Source organism: Oikopleura dioica, chromosome PAR (assembly GCF_907165135.1).
Source record: "Oikopleura dioica chromosome PAR, OKI2018_I68_1.0, whole genome shotgun sequence".
NCBI lineage: Eukaryota > Metazoa > Chordata > Appendicularia > Copelata > Oikopleuridae > Oikopleura > Oikopleura dioica.
Window position 1 is genome coordinate 9,476,429 of NC_137293.1, and position 17,262 is coordinate 9,493,690.

The following is a 17,262-nucleotide window of genomic DNA, read 5'->3' on the forward strand; positions in this document are numbered from 1 at the left end:
TTTTTTTTTGATTTTTTTTTGTGAAGAAATTTCGGCTTGTACAGAAAAAAATTTTATGGGGGACTGTTTTGTAGTGCGAAACACAGCGGGAGAGCTATTTTTGTAATAAACTGGTTCGATTTGGGCATCTTTTTTATGTATTTTTGGGCGAAAGGAAATAGGGTTGAATTTGAGTTGAATATTTTATTTTGAAGAGAAGGCACAACGTGAAAGTGAGCGAAGTGACAATGAAATAATATTTGCTAGGTTTTGACTTGTTTTGGAACATGAATTTCTATATGGTTGTTTTTCTTTTTGTAGCTTGGCAGATCGACGGAGGAGGACTCGCTGACGGCTATACTTAGTTCGTGCTGAAATGGGTTAGATATCGGCTTGTCTTCACAAGGGAAGTTTTGGCATGTTACTATGTACACATACAGGGGGAGTCTTACTGTACTTACTTGAAAATTAACAGTGCCGCAACACTTGAGAATTCCTTTTCTTGGAAATGGTCCTTCCTGAAATTCAAAAAATCAAATTTGAGCTGGTTCTACTTTTAACTTCAAGCAAAAACACCAATTTCCAAGTTGGAACTAAACAGTAGAGCTCACCCCTGTACATTATTCGATTACAAAAGCCATTTTTAGATAGAATGATTTTAAACGAGTGTTTAAAAAAGTACCTGTTTATACAGAATTTTCCAATTTGGCTGAATGATGATATCCAACTCTTTGCCCTCCTTTCGTTTAATTTGTCCTAGTCGCAACGCGAACTCGAGGACGAACCTGCCCGTGAGAAGGAGGTCCCCTTTGAGGCCATCTTGCTTGACTCTAAGTGTGCAGACCCCGTCATCGTAAGGCGACATGCAAATGCTGTGGATATTCTTGACTTCAATTGTGCTCTTGAGTTTTAGCGAGTCGGCCGCAAGGATCGACACAGCTGATGTCAAAACGACGATTACTTCTTGCGTCTAAAGCGAGAAGGTAAATTTAGCCAGGCAAAGTGGAATTATTTTATTTTGGAATTCGGGAGGTGGAATTTGCGATTCGCGGTTTAGTCGAATTCCGCCTATTCTGGAATTTACGAATTTAGCAAGTCTGACGTACAATGTTTTTAATTTCATTCTTGCGCACTTTTCTACTTGTTAGTAATAATCTCATATTTTAAAAAATTTTTACCTTTCCATCTTTTCTGTTAACTTTTTGCATGATATCCGCAAAAAGGATATCGCCAAAAAGGTTCTTCGTACTCAGGTCTTCCCATTTCTTCTCCGAATTCAGGTTGATATAATCGGCTCTGTAGACAAGTCTCAATTGCGATCGGAAAAGCGCTTTTCTTCAAACATTTCTGCACACTCAACTTTGTCAACCAGAAGCCTGTGTTGACTGGGCGTCAGTTTTCTGATGTGATTTGTGCATCGCCATTTGTGATGGAGTTTTCTGAGCAAGGAGTCGGTTTCTGCGAGTTTTTTGTGGCGCAGAATCGGCCAGGAAGAATCTGTGGGAGAGGAGGAAGGAAGAGACTTGGCTAAAGCAAGTAAGTACTTCTTTACGGATAGATTGTCCATAAAACGGGCGATTATGGGGGCAGCATTGGCTTTGAATAATTTTCGCGTTTCACGGCGACATTTCATCCCACGCCACGCAGCGGCGATAGTGGTCGCGGCATTATGCCGCTTTTGAATAAGTTTGAGTCTGGCGAGCTCGGCGCGCGCCCGCATTCCCCGAAAAAAGCACTGTATCGTCAGCGTACTCTTCTTCGTTTCCAAATACAGACGGCGCTGCTTGTAGCACTTCCACTGCGACGAAATAGAAATTTGGGCGCTTTTCATTGCCGTGAATTTCTTTCGCTGAACGTAGCATCGCCACTGCGCTTGGACCTTGGCGACGATGGATTCGAGCATTTTCAAACGGATTTCTTCCAGCTTGAAGATCATTTTTGGACTTCGGATGAAGATCTTCGATCGACCGAACTCGTACTCGTCTTTGGAAAGCTTCGTGTCTTCCAGAATGCATTTAACCGCGTCCCGGTGGGCTTTATTTGATGAAGGCCAAGTTGAGTCACTTTGATTTTTACAAATATTTTTAAGAATTCTTTTTCTTACCTCATCATTTTGTATCTATTATGAAACTCGGGATAAGACTGCCTAAAGGAATATCCCGCTCGTCTAACACGAACATTTTCAACAAGCCCCAAATATCTGATTTGGCTGGTCACGAGGCCCTTGTCAAACAATTTTGGGGCTTTTTGTTCATTCGGTTTGATGCACCTAATGTAATGTGGTTGCTTTTGGAGCAAGTTCTTCATCAATGTCGACATTGACAATTTGAACTGGTGACCCTGAGTTGGTGGGCGCTTTCGATTGTCGAATTTCGGATCGCCTAATAATTTATTATTTTTAATGAATACTGGTAAATAACTAATAGTAATAATAGTAATAGTAATAACTAATTATAATAATTTTTTCGATAATTATCATTATTAGAATAAAAAATAATTAATTTCTAAACTATTTCTTTTAAAAATTATTTGATAAACTGATTTGTGAATGAACTAGTTATTTTTATGTGTCACTCCTTCTTGTTAACATTTGTTATCAAATGGAAAATCAACTCGAAAGATTTACCTTCTGGGAAACATTGTTTCAGGACATGACACGACGAATTGAAAGAGACAGCTGACAGGCTGCTATATAAAACATCCTTATTTTTCTCGACGAAATTGATAATCGAGTATTTCACGGTGCCCGCATAATGCGTAATACTGAAGTCGGTGGAGCTTAGGATTGCACTTTTGTTCGAGTTTTTGGAGGTCGCTTTGTTGCTTTTAGAATTGTTGTTGTTTTCTCGACTCTGGTAGAATTTGCTGGATTGAAGATAGATGTCGAATTTTTGAAGAAGTTGCGCATCACCTGTTTCTCCTGTTCAATGAAATCGAGAGACGATTCAAGCGATAGAAGGAAAGTAGTAGAATTTAAAGAGGGATAACGATGTTTACCCCCTGGGAGGTAACAGCTGGGCTCGGCAACCTGAGTACAGGGTCAGGGTCAGGGTCAGGGTTAGAAAAATTTTTCTTGATATTTACTCAGGAACTCAGGTCAGGGTTTCTCACTCAGTCAGGTACTCAGGGTACTCAGTCAGGCCTGCTCAGACTCAGGAACTCAGGTCAGGGTCAGGTGCCTGACTCAGGCCAAAACTCAGGGTTTTTCCACACATAAAAATTTTAACAATTCCATTTTTCGCAGATTACATATAACCTTTAATCACAAAATCGCCCATAAGATGGAAAATTACTGTATTTTGACCGCCTTGACATTGCAAATTGACCCTTTTTTGTGTTTTTTTCGCTTACTCAGGCCCTGTGTGAGCAACTCAGGCCTGTCTCTTAACTCAGGTCAGGGTCAGGCTCAGGGTTTTTTTTCTCGGGCCTCGATTTTACTCAGGCACACAGGTCAGGGCCTGTGTACTCAGTACTCAGGGGCCTGACTCAGGGTTTTACTCAGGTCAGATTGCCGAGCCCAGGGTAACAGACTAGGTAGATAAACGCTTTCGATGCTAATTAATCAGGATGTGCGATAAGGGGAGGAGATAGAGGACTTATTCACTCAACCGACCTGCAGTAAATTTCGAAATTAATATTTTTCAATTTTGAAATTTTAAAATAAAAGAAAAATTCAATTCCATTCCTGGTCGGAGACATTCTTCATCGAGTAGGCCGAGTACCCCGGGGCGCCCCTCGATGAGATTAACAATGGGCACGTTGTTGAAGTACTCAATCTGTTGCCACTGGATTCCTTCGCGTTGATACTCTTCCTGCTCCTGCTTCAGCGTTAATTCGATGAACACTTGGTGCAGCTTTTCGTTGCAATAGTTGATCAGCAACTGCTCGAAGGAGTTTTCTGTGAGCACTTCGAATCCGTAAATGTCCAAAACGCCGATCACGCTTCTAATTTCTTTCTTTTCTATTTTGAGAAAGGCGTTGAGTCGCTGGACCAACCAGTCGAATACGCGCCCGTAAAGAGCTTTACAAAAGGACAGTTGGACGGCTTCCGCTTCCGGTACCGAAAGAGTCACGTGAACTGTTTCGCCTTTTGCCGAGGAGATCTTGATGGCTCTTCTGGTGAGAGCCTCACTTAGGCTCTCCTCGTGGATCCTTAAATACCACGTGTTAGCCGACGAAATTGCATGCTCTGCCTTGAACATTAACTGCAAGAAGATGCAGCTGCTCTATCCCGATTTACTCTGGGACACTTTTATTTTATGCAGCGAAATCGAAGGTTCTACTTTCATCAACGACCACTGTATAATAAAGCGAAAAAATTGGTTTATTAAAATAGATGTTTTTACTCTTAAAATAGTCTGCTGAGTAAACAAAAAAAAAAGAGAGAAAAGAGTGTACCTGAGCAAGGTGGCGACCCGGCCGAGTACTTCAGCGTTCTTGACTTGGCACTCGTCGTCACCTTTAGAAGTAAATTGCACATTTCCAAGGTGCAGAATCGCCGCGATGATTCTCTTGATTGCGCCAATCTCTTCCTCCGCAAAACCTATCGTAACCATCGCGCTTACTAACTCTTCCCAGCGTTTACTAACAACGAGATTTACATACAAAGAAAATGGCCAAATTTTAGGTGCAAGCGTAACTAATTAGAATATGGGTGTACCTATCATTAATGCCTGGAACGTGCTCGACTCCACCACGAGCAAGGATGTTGTAGTCGACCGCACGCCTTGTCAATTGGAAGCTGGCGAGTTCGGCTTCGTCGATTCCGTGAATGAGAAAGTAAAAAATGTGAAAGTTACGCTCCTCCGCGCACTGGAAAACGACGCGACACTTTTCAAGGAGATAGTTATTGATTTGGCCGCCGACCGGTTGTCCGTCAAAGCCGAAGGCGATATCCATGTACTTGCCGAAGCGCGAGGAATTATCGTTTCGCATTGTTTTCGCGTTTCCGAAAGCTTCCAGGATCGGATTGCTCTGGATAAGCTGATCCTTGATCCGATCTATCCCCACTTGCATCGGCGTTACCGTCGAAATGTAGTTCATCATTATCTTCGATGCCTCCGTTTTTCCGGCGCCGGATTCGCCCGTGATCAGGATGCATTGATCTTCAATAGTAATTTAACTCTTATTTAAATAAGAAAATAGTACTTATTTCGATAATAAACGTCTACTAAGAATTTTCTCTAAAAAGTTTCTTTTCGAAAATTTTCAAAACCAAATGTTTGAGTAGTACATGGTATACATTTGAATTTTACCTTTACAGAACGTGCGCATTTGTCGATATGCGGCCTCAACTAACCCAAACAGATGCGCCGGCATTTCGTACATATTCCGACTTATTTGCGGTCACAAACTGTTTCTTACTTTCTACTTTCTCGTTTCAAAGATAGAAATGGATTATTTTGTTCTGACCGTTGCCCATTATATTTTCGAACAATGTCGTCGGAGTATATCGCCACGTTCTGATACGGATTGATGGAAATAACCACGGGGCCAATGTACGTGTAAATTGCATTTTTCGCAAAGCGCTTCCGTAAATTCTCCAGCACCGCTTCCTCGTTTATGTTTTCAAGAAGGACGAGATCCTGGACGCCGGTGCCTTTGTCGCCCAGATCCAGCTGGAAACTCGTCCCAGTCACAAATGTCATCGCTATTTCTTGTTGAACTTTTCTCTCTTTCCGATTTTTAGCAGCTCATTCTGAAACTCTCTCTCAATTTCGCTCTCCCTAAAAATCTTCAAATTTATGACCCGGGAGCAAAAATACCGATCATAAATTTCAGATTTGATGAATATTTCAAAATGCCATTTTCAATAATCATTAATCAATCCTCATCATTCAATCTCATAAAAATATTGTCTCAGAATAAGAATAGCAGCTCTATTTTGTAAACAAAAGTCTTTTGGAAAAATAATATACGTTTTTTTTTCACGATGAATTTTGATGCTAGCGCGATCTCTGGGAAATGAAGGTGTCTCTGGTGCTCCACATTCTGGCCCGCAGCGACCCCACTGAATGATCGATTCAGAATCGGCAGAAAAAAATTCCGCGTTCCATTATGAAAATGAAAATTGAAGAGTAAGACCCGCTAAGCATTTACAGTAAGCTTATTAAAAAAAGAGAGAGAGCGCTGCGGTGAAATTTACACAACAGTGACGTTAGACCTATTTTGTGGCGATATATGAGAGTGTATCGAGGGAAATTGCCAGCGCTGCAAGAACATAAATGCAGAAAAAAGGTCGTTTAAAAGTTACGACTGTTAGTTTTCTTTGCTTAAATACTACCGCCGGGCTTTTTCTTTCTTGTTTTTCCGCCCTTGGCATTTGTAAATCACTGGAAATTGACTTGTATTAATAACTTTCAAGACAAGTGACTATTTAAAGCCCTTCTATTGTCAGGTTTCCAAATAAGATTTAACGAAGGTATCGAATTGAAGATTGAAATGCTGATTCATGAATTTTATGTCGCGCACCTGTAACAGTATCCTGTGAGAAACACGCAGGAAAAATTCTCTCTGTTCTCAAATCATAAAACCTTTTCTCTCCAAAGATACCCGAAAAAGGGATGACTCCTAAAACTCGAGCCAACTATCCTCAAGTCGCCACCAACGTGTCAAAAAAGGGATTACACTGTTTCTCAATTCAGAGTGTGTCCGTCAAATGACTTTGTATCCCGCCAAGGGACCAGAAGGATGGCAAAAAATCTGCCATGGAATATATAAATTCCTCTCACATTCCACCGTGATGAAATCTAACGTTGGTACATGTCTCCTACCCGTGCATTTTCTACCATTTTCTTATCTACGTCCGCAGCTTTGGGAAAAATTATTACCGATAGTCCCTTTGCGGTTGAAACTCGAGTTAGATTTCGTTAAATACTTCCGGGCGAAAGTTTATGTCAAACTGATGACATTGGCAAAACTTTGATGCTCAAAATTTGATCGCCAATTTAGAGAAGAGTTTCTACCGCTGAGAAATTGAAACACATCGGGGTTAGCATTAGCCATGAAATCGCATTAGTGATCGAAAGATTGAATCTCCTACTAAAGTGAGCAAATCAAAAAATTGCTTTGATTTTGAATGAGAAAAGCACAAAACTCGGATTGTTACGGAACTTTGAATTTATTAAATGAATGTTTCTTGCACGATAAATGAAACGATAAGTGGCTCATAAACAAATGTCTTTTGAAACACTTTTTAAACTTAGCGGGATCTTGACCTTGATCCTCTCCTCCTTGATCTGCGCGAGTACCGATCATATGACGGTGATCTTGAGCGGGACCGTGAGCGCGATCGGTATTTTCGTCTTCTACTAGTAGTTGTCCCTGTGTCCAGGGTGCTCGATTCGTCTCGTCAAATTCGTCCGATACGAGGACGAGATGAAACGAGAAAATTCGTCGTCAATTCGTCGTCCCGGTGCCCGAAAAATCCTCGTCCAAACTCGTCCTGACGATTTTTTTTTCACTTTCGTCCGACGAAAATTTCTCGTCCGCTCGGCTCACCGAAAATCTTTTCCGGTCTCGTTTTTTTTTCGTCAGCTCGTCCAACCGAGATTTTAGTATTAAACTGAGTAAAACGGGGCCCCGGAATCGCAAAAATAACATTGAAATAACTTTCGTTTCCCTTAATATATTTTTAAAATTCAACCTGCATGCTTCACTCATTTTGATGAGTGAAACATCCTCAATTTTCGCTTAGAATAAACCGAATTCCTGATAAAGCTCGTTTTGTGGGAGTATAGAGCCGAAAATAACTTTATTTTGAACTATCAGATTGACCGACCAACCGACTAATTTCATTTTTGAAATAGCTGGTCAGTGTTTTGTATCCAAACAAGACCGATCGACAGCCCGACCTGGTCGGAATAGTCAGTGCCGACCCTTGGTTGGACAAGCTGGACAAGTTTTTTTTTCGGTTTTCGGCAGGACGAACTAGACGAGTTTTTTTCGGTTTTCGGTTCGACGAGCTTGACGAGTTTTTTTTTCGTCCTCGTTTTCGTCCATTTTTCGTCCGTCCGGGGAGGATTTTTTCGTCCTCGTCCGTCATTCGTCCGGGAAAATTAAAAATTTTGGACGAATCGAGCACCCTGCCTGTGTCATAATGGTCGTCCAGTTTACTTTCCGTTTCTTTACGATATGACTCGTAGGAAAATGAACTTTCACTCTTGTATTCTCGACTGTCTCTGTCAATTATTTCAGGCGCTGCTGGAGGTTCAGGAGCACTGTAGTCGACTACTTTCGCCGGCCGACGAGATGCGCGAACTTCTGGTTCTGGCTCAGGTGGACGGTTTTGGGTCCAATGTAAAATGGGGATTTCAAAATTTATGAGAAATTTTTTTATCTTTTATTATATCTTATGACTTTTATGAAAACCCTATCTATAACCTTCTTCTCCTGCTTCGGAGGGATCGATCTTGCGAGTTCTGCTCTTTCATAAAGGCTTTTTTCTTCTTGAGTCAATCTGGGTCGATATTGCTTCTGATGAAAAGGAGGTCTTGGATGGTTGTATCTCGGATTATTGTGCCTTGGTGGGCGCTGATGCACCATTGGTGGTCGGGGATGTCGTAGTCTTGGTTGATGGTGTAAAACTGGTGGTGCATTTGGGGCGACAATTACTGGTGGAGGAACGGGCTTTTGAACAACTCTAACAGGAGGAATAGCACTTGGTAAACCTTCGGGCATCGGAACTGGTAATTGATAGTCGTCTGGCAGCCCGGATGGATTTTCCTGAAACACATAAATTTGAAAAGAAGAAGAGAAATGAACTACCGGATCCTCGGCATTCTCCGCCTGCGGTGGTTCTGCCTCTTTAGGAGGAACATTTTGTTGAACCTTCGAAAGAAGATCCTTCAAATTGTTCACGTCCAAATCCAACAAATTACACGTCGAGCTGGTCACATCTGCTTGTATTGGCTTTCTCTTCCTGCTCGGCAGATCTGGAATGTCATCCATTCCTTGCAACTTCAGCGACCCGGGCTCCTTTGGAGGCTCATAAACTGGTGGGCCGGTTTCGTCAGAAAGCCGTTTTGGTTCCACCATTTTTTGCTTACTGAAACAGCGAGGCATGCCGTAGCCAGCCGGTGGTCTTTCAAATGTTCTTCCTTTATGTGAGACAACATCTTCCCTAGCCAAATTAATCGTGCCTTTCTTAGACATAAAATGATGACGCTATAAATATAAGATCGCTTTACCTTCATTAGATTCGCTGGAAAATCATCGCCTCCTTTCAAATCAAAGAATTTTGGCGGACTTGGAGGGCCTGGATCTCGACGATAAAGTTCGTCGCGGATCAGTTCTATTTTCTTCGCTTGATCCTCTTGGACTTTCATCAGTGTCTTGTCTTGCTCCTTCCATTGGTCGATGTAATTTTGAAAGAGCGTTTTATTCGGATGATTGGCGTGCTGATTCTTCCATTTTTCGCAGTCTTCTTTCCAGTCGAAGTACTCTTTCTTTGACTTCCTGAAAACATTGAGAGTTCAACAACAAAGAAATGACGAGAGAATTTACTCTTGGAGATTTTTCATTTCGTCCAGCTTCAAATTTAGGTCCTTATCCGTCAGTAATTTAAGATCATTCCAGTCAATGTTTTTCAATCTATCGCTATCTGAAATCGTCGCATAGCCACCTAAGATAATTTCATGCCAAAATCATTTTAGTTTCGAGAAATACCAGCTTGCTTTTTTGGCATGTTAGCTTGGCGCTCCTGCTCGATCAGGCGCGCTTCTGCTTGAGCCTCTGCTCTCATGATTTCCCGGTGTCGGTCGAGTTCGATATTCCACATTCTTCTCTTTCAACGACATTTTTCAATACCCCGATAAGGCCATTGTGAATATAAAAAAAGACCGGTTCCTGAGATTCTTCGCTCGATTTGCGAAAACTTACCAAACTGGCATATTTCCGCATTTTCTCACCTAGCGGGCCTTGGAGATGCCTGAGCTCCCACTCGACGAATTCTGGAATCGGCGGGGGTGGTGGTTCACTATTAATTTATTTTCTCAACAATTCAGTAAAACAGTTGTAAGACAGACCTAGGTGGTGCAAAACTAGGCTCTGGTGGAGGGGCTGGCTGATCTTTTCGGAAAGAAACTGGCCCTTGATGCGGGTTGAAATCATATTTATTTTGCTGATTATTCTGATTGAAAGAATTGTTGGCATGATATGGTCCATAAAAGTGGTTGTTTGATTGGTGAAATGATCCTCCGTGAGCATCCTCCTCTTGACTCTCTTTTCCTTGATACCAGCTAGCTTGAAAATTGGGATCCATTGCATTTCTCCCTCTTGGATTTCTCCCAGGCTCAGATGGATAACGATAGATGGTGTTTAGCTGTTGGGGTTGACGCGGCACCGATCCAAATCTTGGCCCCTGTCCCCGGCCCCTCAATTGAGGCATACCACCGGGCCGGGCCGGTCCTGGTGGACGAACTTTTTTAAGTCTCTGGAAATGTATCAAACAATCTCTTGTCTTTAGAAATCTTGATGTTCTCTTATTCTAATCGGTTTTTATATATCAATTGTTCTCAAAACTTTTCATTCAGTACTGTGCGGTGACATAACATTTGAGCAACTCCTGCAGTAGTTCATGTGAATTTCTCTGAGGAAGATAAATGTTTGAAAAGAACGCAAAAATGTTTGGAATTTCTTGATATGAATTGTATTGAATATGATTGTGAATTGAAATTTTGTGAAGTTGACCTTTGAAATTCTCTCGTAGACTCGTCCCTAAAACCGATCCTCGTATAAATAAAAATTCAGGAGAAGAACTTACCTAATCCACCGCTGCTCAAATTCGCATTCGGTCCTGGAGCTTCTGGCCTCGTCACTGGGCGCCCGCTGCCGCGAAAACTCATTCCAACATGATTTCGAGGATCGTCGCTCTTGCTCTTTTGCTGAAACTGATTATTTTGATTCTCTCCGTATCCTCTTCGTCCTTGTCTTCCGTTATTACTATCAGGCCAAGGGCTTGCGCTCTGCGAGCCGCCTCGTCCAGGAGAACCTCTTCCTCTGTTTCCTCCGCGATTTCCACTGGGCCGCCACATTGAAAAGTGTCCGATTTCTAAAGTGAAAACTTCATGAAACTTGTTCAGCTCAAATCAAATTATTGAAATTGACGCAATTGGAGAGTAACTGGCAGAGTAAAATTGAAGAAATGTCGAGTTAGAAAAATAAAATTGTAAAATCTACATTGACATGAAGGAGACTACCAAAATTGTAGAACTTGAACAGACTGATTCCATCTACACAAAATTGAAAATAGAAATAAGAATTGATCTAATCTTCTTTGAGACTTCCTACTTCTTCGACTTCGAGTGGGAGGCCGTGCACTGCGTAGTCGATGATGTAGCCGATGCCAAGCATGATGAAATTAACTGTAGAGATGCCAAGCGCGAGCAACATTAGCTGCCACCAGCGAGACATTAAAAGAGGCGTCTGTGCCGAACCCTCGAATATTAAAATGCTCAATTGCCACCTAAACTGGTCAGAAATGAAAGCTTCAAAAACAACTTACAGAATGAAAAATCCTAAGGAGCCGAATGATCGTTTCATCGCTTTTCCAAAACCATCCGTGTCGTGTGGCGCGAAAAAACTTTCCACAAGGGCGAAGAAAGCGGGCAACGTATACATTGTGTGCCCGTACCAGCGGGGGAACCATCTCGATCCATTGACCCAGGAGATGTTGAAATTAACAAGGAGACAGAACCAGACTGTTGTGCAGAATGTCAAAGAGCACGGCCGGGTCACATTTACGAACAACTTTCTATTGAAAAACGATTATTTTCAAAATCAATCGAGAAAATCTTACCCTGACACTTTACGCAATCTGGAGCCCGAGTTTGATCGCCAGAACTCGTCAATTATCAGCAGAATGAAATTGATTGTTGAAAGAACAACCAAGCAATATGATCCTTTTCGAAAATCACCTCCATATCTTCAAACGTTAATAAGTTTTGAAGTTTCTTTCTGATATCGGTTTTCTTTAGTTGACTTACTTTTTGTATGGATTTGGCTGGGGCGTGTATTCGTTCACTAATGATGTGTATCTCAAGGCTTTAATATATGCTAGAAGAACGCTTAATCTGAAGAGCGTACGGATTATTCGACCAAACATACGATTCTGAACATTTTTTTTGCAAAAAAGTTTCCATTCCAAATTTCCTTTATTATTAAATATCCGTCACACAAACAGGAAATGGCAGACAGAAACTCTTTTTACTTCTACTTTTGTGAAAAGATCATTGGCGATCTACAAAGTGGACAGGTACTATTGTTACTCGTGGAAAACCACTTGTAGAGACATTCTTTGTGGAACTTCTTGCCACACGTTCTGCACGGTAATCGCGGTAATTGTTGACCTAAAAGATTTGTTCTCTCGTTGTTTTGTTGTGAGCACTGGCTACCTTTTCCGTAAATAATACTGTAGCAAATGTAACATTCTTCGAGCCCGTCAAATCGCTTGTGAAGGTTTTGCGACCATTTTCTCAGACCAGACGCGAGACCAGCCCCTGTTGCCAGCGCTTGCTCAAGTTGAAAGAGCCACAATCGCCATTCGGAAGCGTTCACGCCCACTGACTTCAACCCTACCGTTTTATAGTAAAATATTATTCAGTCTTTTCTTATACCTTGAATAGAAGGTTGAGAGAGCGGCCAATCAACCGGAAGCGTGATCATAATTTCGACTTCCAGATCATCCCTCGTGTAAGAAGCAGAAATACTCCTCGATTTCGAGTACGGAATGCACGTGATTCCGGAAATCACCTTTACAGACTTCAGTTCTCTCGCGACAAGAAGCTGGGAAAGATTTTGCTGCGTGTAATCCTGAATGTGACGCTGTAAGCTTCTGTTTGTCAATCCTTTTTGCCAGAGACGGACGGCACCGGGGCAACGTTGGGCGATTTCGTTTACTCCCCATAAGGACCATTGTTGAGTATTGTACTCGCTGCATCCTGAAAATCGACAGTGTGAGGACTTGATAACTGTGAAAGTCGGAAACTCGCGAGAGTGTTCATTTTAATTACCTATCGCAGTTTCTCCTCCGATTCTCATCATTTCCTTGGGTTTAATATTCTCTTCCGGCAGCAGCGGCCAAATCTGATCCAATAACCGGTAGCAATGCTCCGAGTCCAAGAAAAAGTGAACATGACTGGGCGATCCAGACACTTGAATAATTTCCAAGCAAATGGAAACCGCAAGGACGCTTGCTCTGACTGAATTAGAATCGGTTGCGCCGTCGATTTGAGAAATTATCTTGAGCGAGTTTTCAACGTAAACGCGGGGTGGCTCCGGTGACTTTTCTTTCTGTTCGTAAAGGGCGAGGATTTTAGGGATCAGGAGCTTCAAAAAGTGATAGCTAAAAAGGGCGTTATTTCACAAGAAAGAACTTTATACAAAATGGACTTACCCGGTCAAAGCAATGAATAAATTATCATCGGTGATGAACTTGAAGGAATGATTGATCAAAGAATTAATCTCATCCGGCAAAACATCACTGTAGTCCACACTCAGCTTCAGCGTCGGTTCAAAGTTTTGCAACTCATCAAGGCCAATTTTGGAGATACTGTCACTCAAAGATTGCATGATCGAATAAAGAACGACTTCGGGAAAATCATTTCTGCTTGAAACCAGTTTGAAAAAAATGGTGAGGATGCTTCCAGAAATCTGAGGGACAAAGAACTCTTTCCAGGTATCGAGCATGTCTGCCGGTAAGCTTGGGTCAGCAAGAGCGCCGGGAGAGTTGAAAAACTCGGTCAGCGTAGCCAAAACTCCTAGAACTTCTTTCATGAGGCAGAGTGCTTCTATTCCAAACGTGTCTTCCATTGAGCTGAGATTTTCCAACCAACTGGTAATGTTGCAAAGCACGAAATCCCACTGTTCATTTGTCAAATCACTTCGTGCGAATTTGACGGCCGCATTCAGCAGCATCGCTAAATTTCGTTGCTGCTCGAGTTTCCAGTTTTCGATTCCATTTTCAACGACTTGCGCTAGTACCCCAATTACTCTTGAGGGGTCGTCGGAGAGTCGGCCAATGACGGCGATGTTTTCTTCCACGGAATCCAGCTCCAGATTTTCTGCTGTTAGCACTTCAGAAACCCGAATATCGAGCTCATCTTCTGATGACCCAAAACATTCTCCATCGGTATTTTTGATAAATTTAGATGCTTCGGATTCAGCAGAGGATCTGGAAGAATTGATTTCGTAGATGAAATAAGACAATATTTCTACAGAAGACTCGTTCGAGAGTCGAATGGCTTTGAAAGCGTCTAGTGAATGAACGGAGAAATTATTAAAAGGTTTGAGATAGTCCCTGACGAGCGATGAGATTTCCTTTGTAAGCTGTGTTGACTGGAGGGAAAGGATGGCAAGTCCCTTTTCGATGAGCAGGAGAAGCAGCAAGTCTTTCGCGCACAAGTCAAAATTCTCGTCTGGGCATTGATAAACGCGACCGAAGATCTTTGAAAGTGGTGCGATTTTGGTTGAAATATTGTTTTTCATGTTAAACGCTATCGTTAAATCGTCAAATACAGCTCTTAGGAATCCAAGTACGTTTTCGTCCACGGTGAATAGCTCCTCATTATCGTCTTCGTCAAGAGTTTGATGCGACAAGAACTTTAGTTGTTCAAAAACCCTCATGCAGCATGCATAAGACATTGTTGAAACATCAGTGTGGAAGAACTTGAGAAGTTCGTAAACGAAGCACCTGATGACGACTTCAAAGGTTTCTGGCAAGTTTGAATGCGCAGTGTTGATTAAATTTGATAATCCCGCTTCCTCGAAGTCCCAAGTGATCGAGATAACTCGGGCGAGATTGGAGCCGATTTGCGGTAAGACGGCGACGTTTTCCGCCCGAGGGTCGTAAAGCCGGATTTCTGTCAACATCACTATTTCATCGAGTTTCGAAACTTCGGATAGCGCAAGTTCTAGTTCTGAGTTGAGCTTGTCTTTCAAGTTTACGTGACTGTATTTCAAAATCGTACCACAGCACTTTTGCCAGACACTGCTCCTCGGTCTTTGGAATAGTTTCATTGTAAAACTTTCGGCAATCGACTGGCTGTTTTGATCATCAGTAGCTTTTGAAATTTCATCGAATAGAACTTTGAGCAGTGGCTCCAATGATTCCGGTTCTGCCGCCATTTCTTCGAGAATAGAAGCGCAGGACGAAGCGGATCCGCGAGCAAGATCAAGGAGTATGTTTGAGACTCCATCGAAAATGCTGGTCTTTGGCTTTGAGAATCGAAATTGATGATTCTCAGGCTCTTCTACATCCGCTTCTTCGCCTTTTTCTGTCGCTACTTCTATGATTGTTTCTTTCGCTGTTTTCTCGGCTATTTTTCGGGATAAGTTGTACTTAGGAAGAAGCCACAAAGAGACCAACTCATGATTGCGCACTAGAATATCTTCTAGTTCTGTTTTCAATCCTTGGCAATTCTCTTCGCACTCTTCGGCGATTTCGTTGTACAGGAAGTTGTAGATTGCGTTTTTGAAATCTTTGGTAGCATTTTTCGCAAGTATAATGATAATTTCGAGCTGAAGCAAGGCAAATTCAGGCTCAAGTCGATCAGATTTTGAAACCAGTATTCCAACCAAATCGATCATTTCGCGTTGAAGTCTTGAGGTTTTCGAGTCTTCTGGAGTTGAATTTTCTGTTTCTGGATTTCTATTGAACGCTACTCCCCTTGGTCGATCACAATTTACCATGTGTTTGATGAGTTCAACGCATTTCTTTACCCGCGCTGCGTTCTTGTCGGATGGATTTTCTGCAAACTCAGAAATTGTAGATTGAAAGCAGCTCTCAACTGATTCTAGCAATGCGTTGAATAAGTCTTTCTGGCTGGCTTTCCACTGCGACATCAAGTTGTAAAGAGGCTTTGCCACTTCTACTGGAGCACAGGAACCGCCATTTATGCATTCTACCAGAAGATCGCTAACGATTTCCGCCGAGTTCTCGATAATTTGATTCACTTGCGCGTACTGTAAACATTCCAGAAGAGCTGAAACAGCTGCTTTCAGATCGATCTTTGCTTCGATTTCTTTCATTCCTGTCAAATAGTTTCCAAAGAAATTTTCAAAGAAAGGGCCTCCAGTTAAATTTGACGGAATCGTTGCAATCAGTGGAAGCATGTGAGGATAAATGAGTGTTCCGCACCCAAAACCACCTCCTCGGAGAACTGTCCAAAGACCAGGGACGAATGCTTTCAGGAAGTTCACTGCTTCAAAAACACTCGAGTCGTTTTTGGATTTCTTGAGCAAAAGCAAAACTCCTGCCCAAAGTGGCCTCACGCAGTTCGGTTCATTTTCCGCCAGGCTCGAGAGAACTGATTTTGACCATTCACTGATATGCGTTGCGTCCTCTTCTTTTAGTTTTGCAACGGCTAGTTCGAAGAAACCGGATCTGATGCTCGCTTCTTTGTGGCGAGAAAGCTTCCAGAATGACTTGGAATCGAATAAATTTGAAATATCCAGCGGCGTCTTTCCAGTGTCGTTGTATCTTGCCAGGCATCGGAGACCTTGAGAAATAAGTCGATTTACTTCGAGCTCAGAATCTATTGATCCCTTTTCCGGTTTTTTGAGCACCATTTCTGAGCAGTAAATGACCAGTTCTGATGAGATGTGCGAAACGACTTGTTTAATTTTATCTGGGAAGATCAGATCAAGACCTTTTGAGCAAGTCGTGGAAGAGATCGAGTACTCATCAGCCGTACCGTAGATAAGTGGCGGCATGATCGACTTCAAATAAGGAGCAGATTGCTTTCCAGAAAGTTGAAGAACGCGTAAAGTGACATTGTGCGCTTGGCTTCTAACTCTTGGCTCCGGATCTGAAACTGACTTCGAGTAGTAGCGAGGCCACGCTTTCAGCATCGCAGTTATCGTCCCAGACAAATCGCTTTCCTTATCCTCCAATATCCCAAGAATCTCTTCAGAAGCCTTGATTCGCGTCGTTGCATCTTTTTTTCGAACTCTTTCTAAACGCAACTCTCAGCCGAGGATCAAGGTCTTGGTCGAGCTGTTCTTGTCCGAAGCCAGTAAAGAATCCAGCTTGATTTTGTTCATAATTCGCGCTAGAACTTGCTGCTTTGTACTTGCTTCGCTCGGCGGTTCCTTTCTGCCGACCCATTTGAACTGTCTAAAAAGAAATATATCTAGTGCTGCGATTTTGGAAGAGTCTTTCTTTCCAGTAGATTGATTACGTGGAACTAGGACATTACTCTGATCCGGAGCGATTAATCTACACCTGAGTAGTTACGGCACCTGTTGTAAAAAGAGGTTCGAACCTTCGTGTTGCACTTCAAGCGT

The 17,262-nt window shown here is 42.3% G+C and overlaps 3 protein-coding genes across 3 annotated transcripts; all 3 read right to left on the minus strand.

Annotated features, from left to right (window-relative positions):
* Positions 1 to 19: 19 nt before the first annotated feature.
* LOC145701711 (unconventional myosin-Ia-like) lies at positions 20 to 6,566 on the minus strand. Its single transcript, XM_081778927.1, is given in 13 exon segments — positions 20 to 350; positions 441 to 497; positions 662 to 949; positions 1,158 to 1,295; positions 1,298 to 2,042; positions 2,084 to 2,360; positions 2,606 to 2,899; positions 3,653 to 4,131; positions 4,378 to 4,563; positions 4,640 to 5,084; positions 5,235 to 5,314; positions 5,398 to 5,677; positions 6,451 to 6,566. Coding segments are annotated over 12 exon segments (3,327 nt in total). The 5' UTR covers positions 5,628 to 5,677; positions 6,451 to 6,566; the 3' UTR covers positions 20 to 242.
* Positions 6,529 to 12,088, minus strand: LOC145705416 (uncharacterized). The gene is made up of 12 exons (XM_081782883.1): positions 11,964 to 12,088; positions 11,777 to 11,902; positions 11,483 to 11,731; positions 10,742 to 11,443; positions 10,005 to 10,398; positions 9,826 to 9,955; positions 9,646 to 9,763; positions 9,484 to 9,601; positions 9,168 to 9,435; positions 8,746 to 9,123; positions 8,068 to 8,703; positions 6,529 to 7,302 (listed from the first exon to the last, which is right to left on the minus strand). Exons 4-11 carry the CDS (start codon positions 11,010 to 11,012, stop codon positions 8,314 to 8,316), a joined length of 2,067 nt encoding a protein of 688 aa, XP_081639009.1. The 5' UTR covers positions 11,013 to 11,443; positions 11,483 to 11,731; positions 11,777 to 11,902; positions 11,964 to 12,088; the 3' UTR covers positions 6,529 to 7,302; positions 8,068 to 8,313.
* Positions 12,089 to 12,106: 18 nt separating this feature from the next.
* Positions 12,107 to 17,220, minus strand: LOC145705410 (E3 ubiquitin-protein ligase listerin-like). The gene is given in 6 exon segments (XM_081782874.1): positions 12,107 to 12,326; positions 12,372 to 12,551; positions 12,594 to 12,917; positions 12,990 to 13,321; positions 13,373 to 16,920; positions 16,922 to 17,220. Coding segments are annotated over 6 exon segments (4,683 nt in total). The 5' UTR covers positions 17,084 to 17,220; the 3' UTR covers positions 12,107 to 12,189.
* Between the last annotated feature and the right edge of the window lie 42 nt (positions 17,221 to 17,262).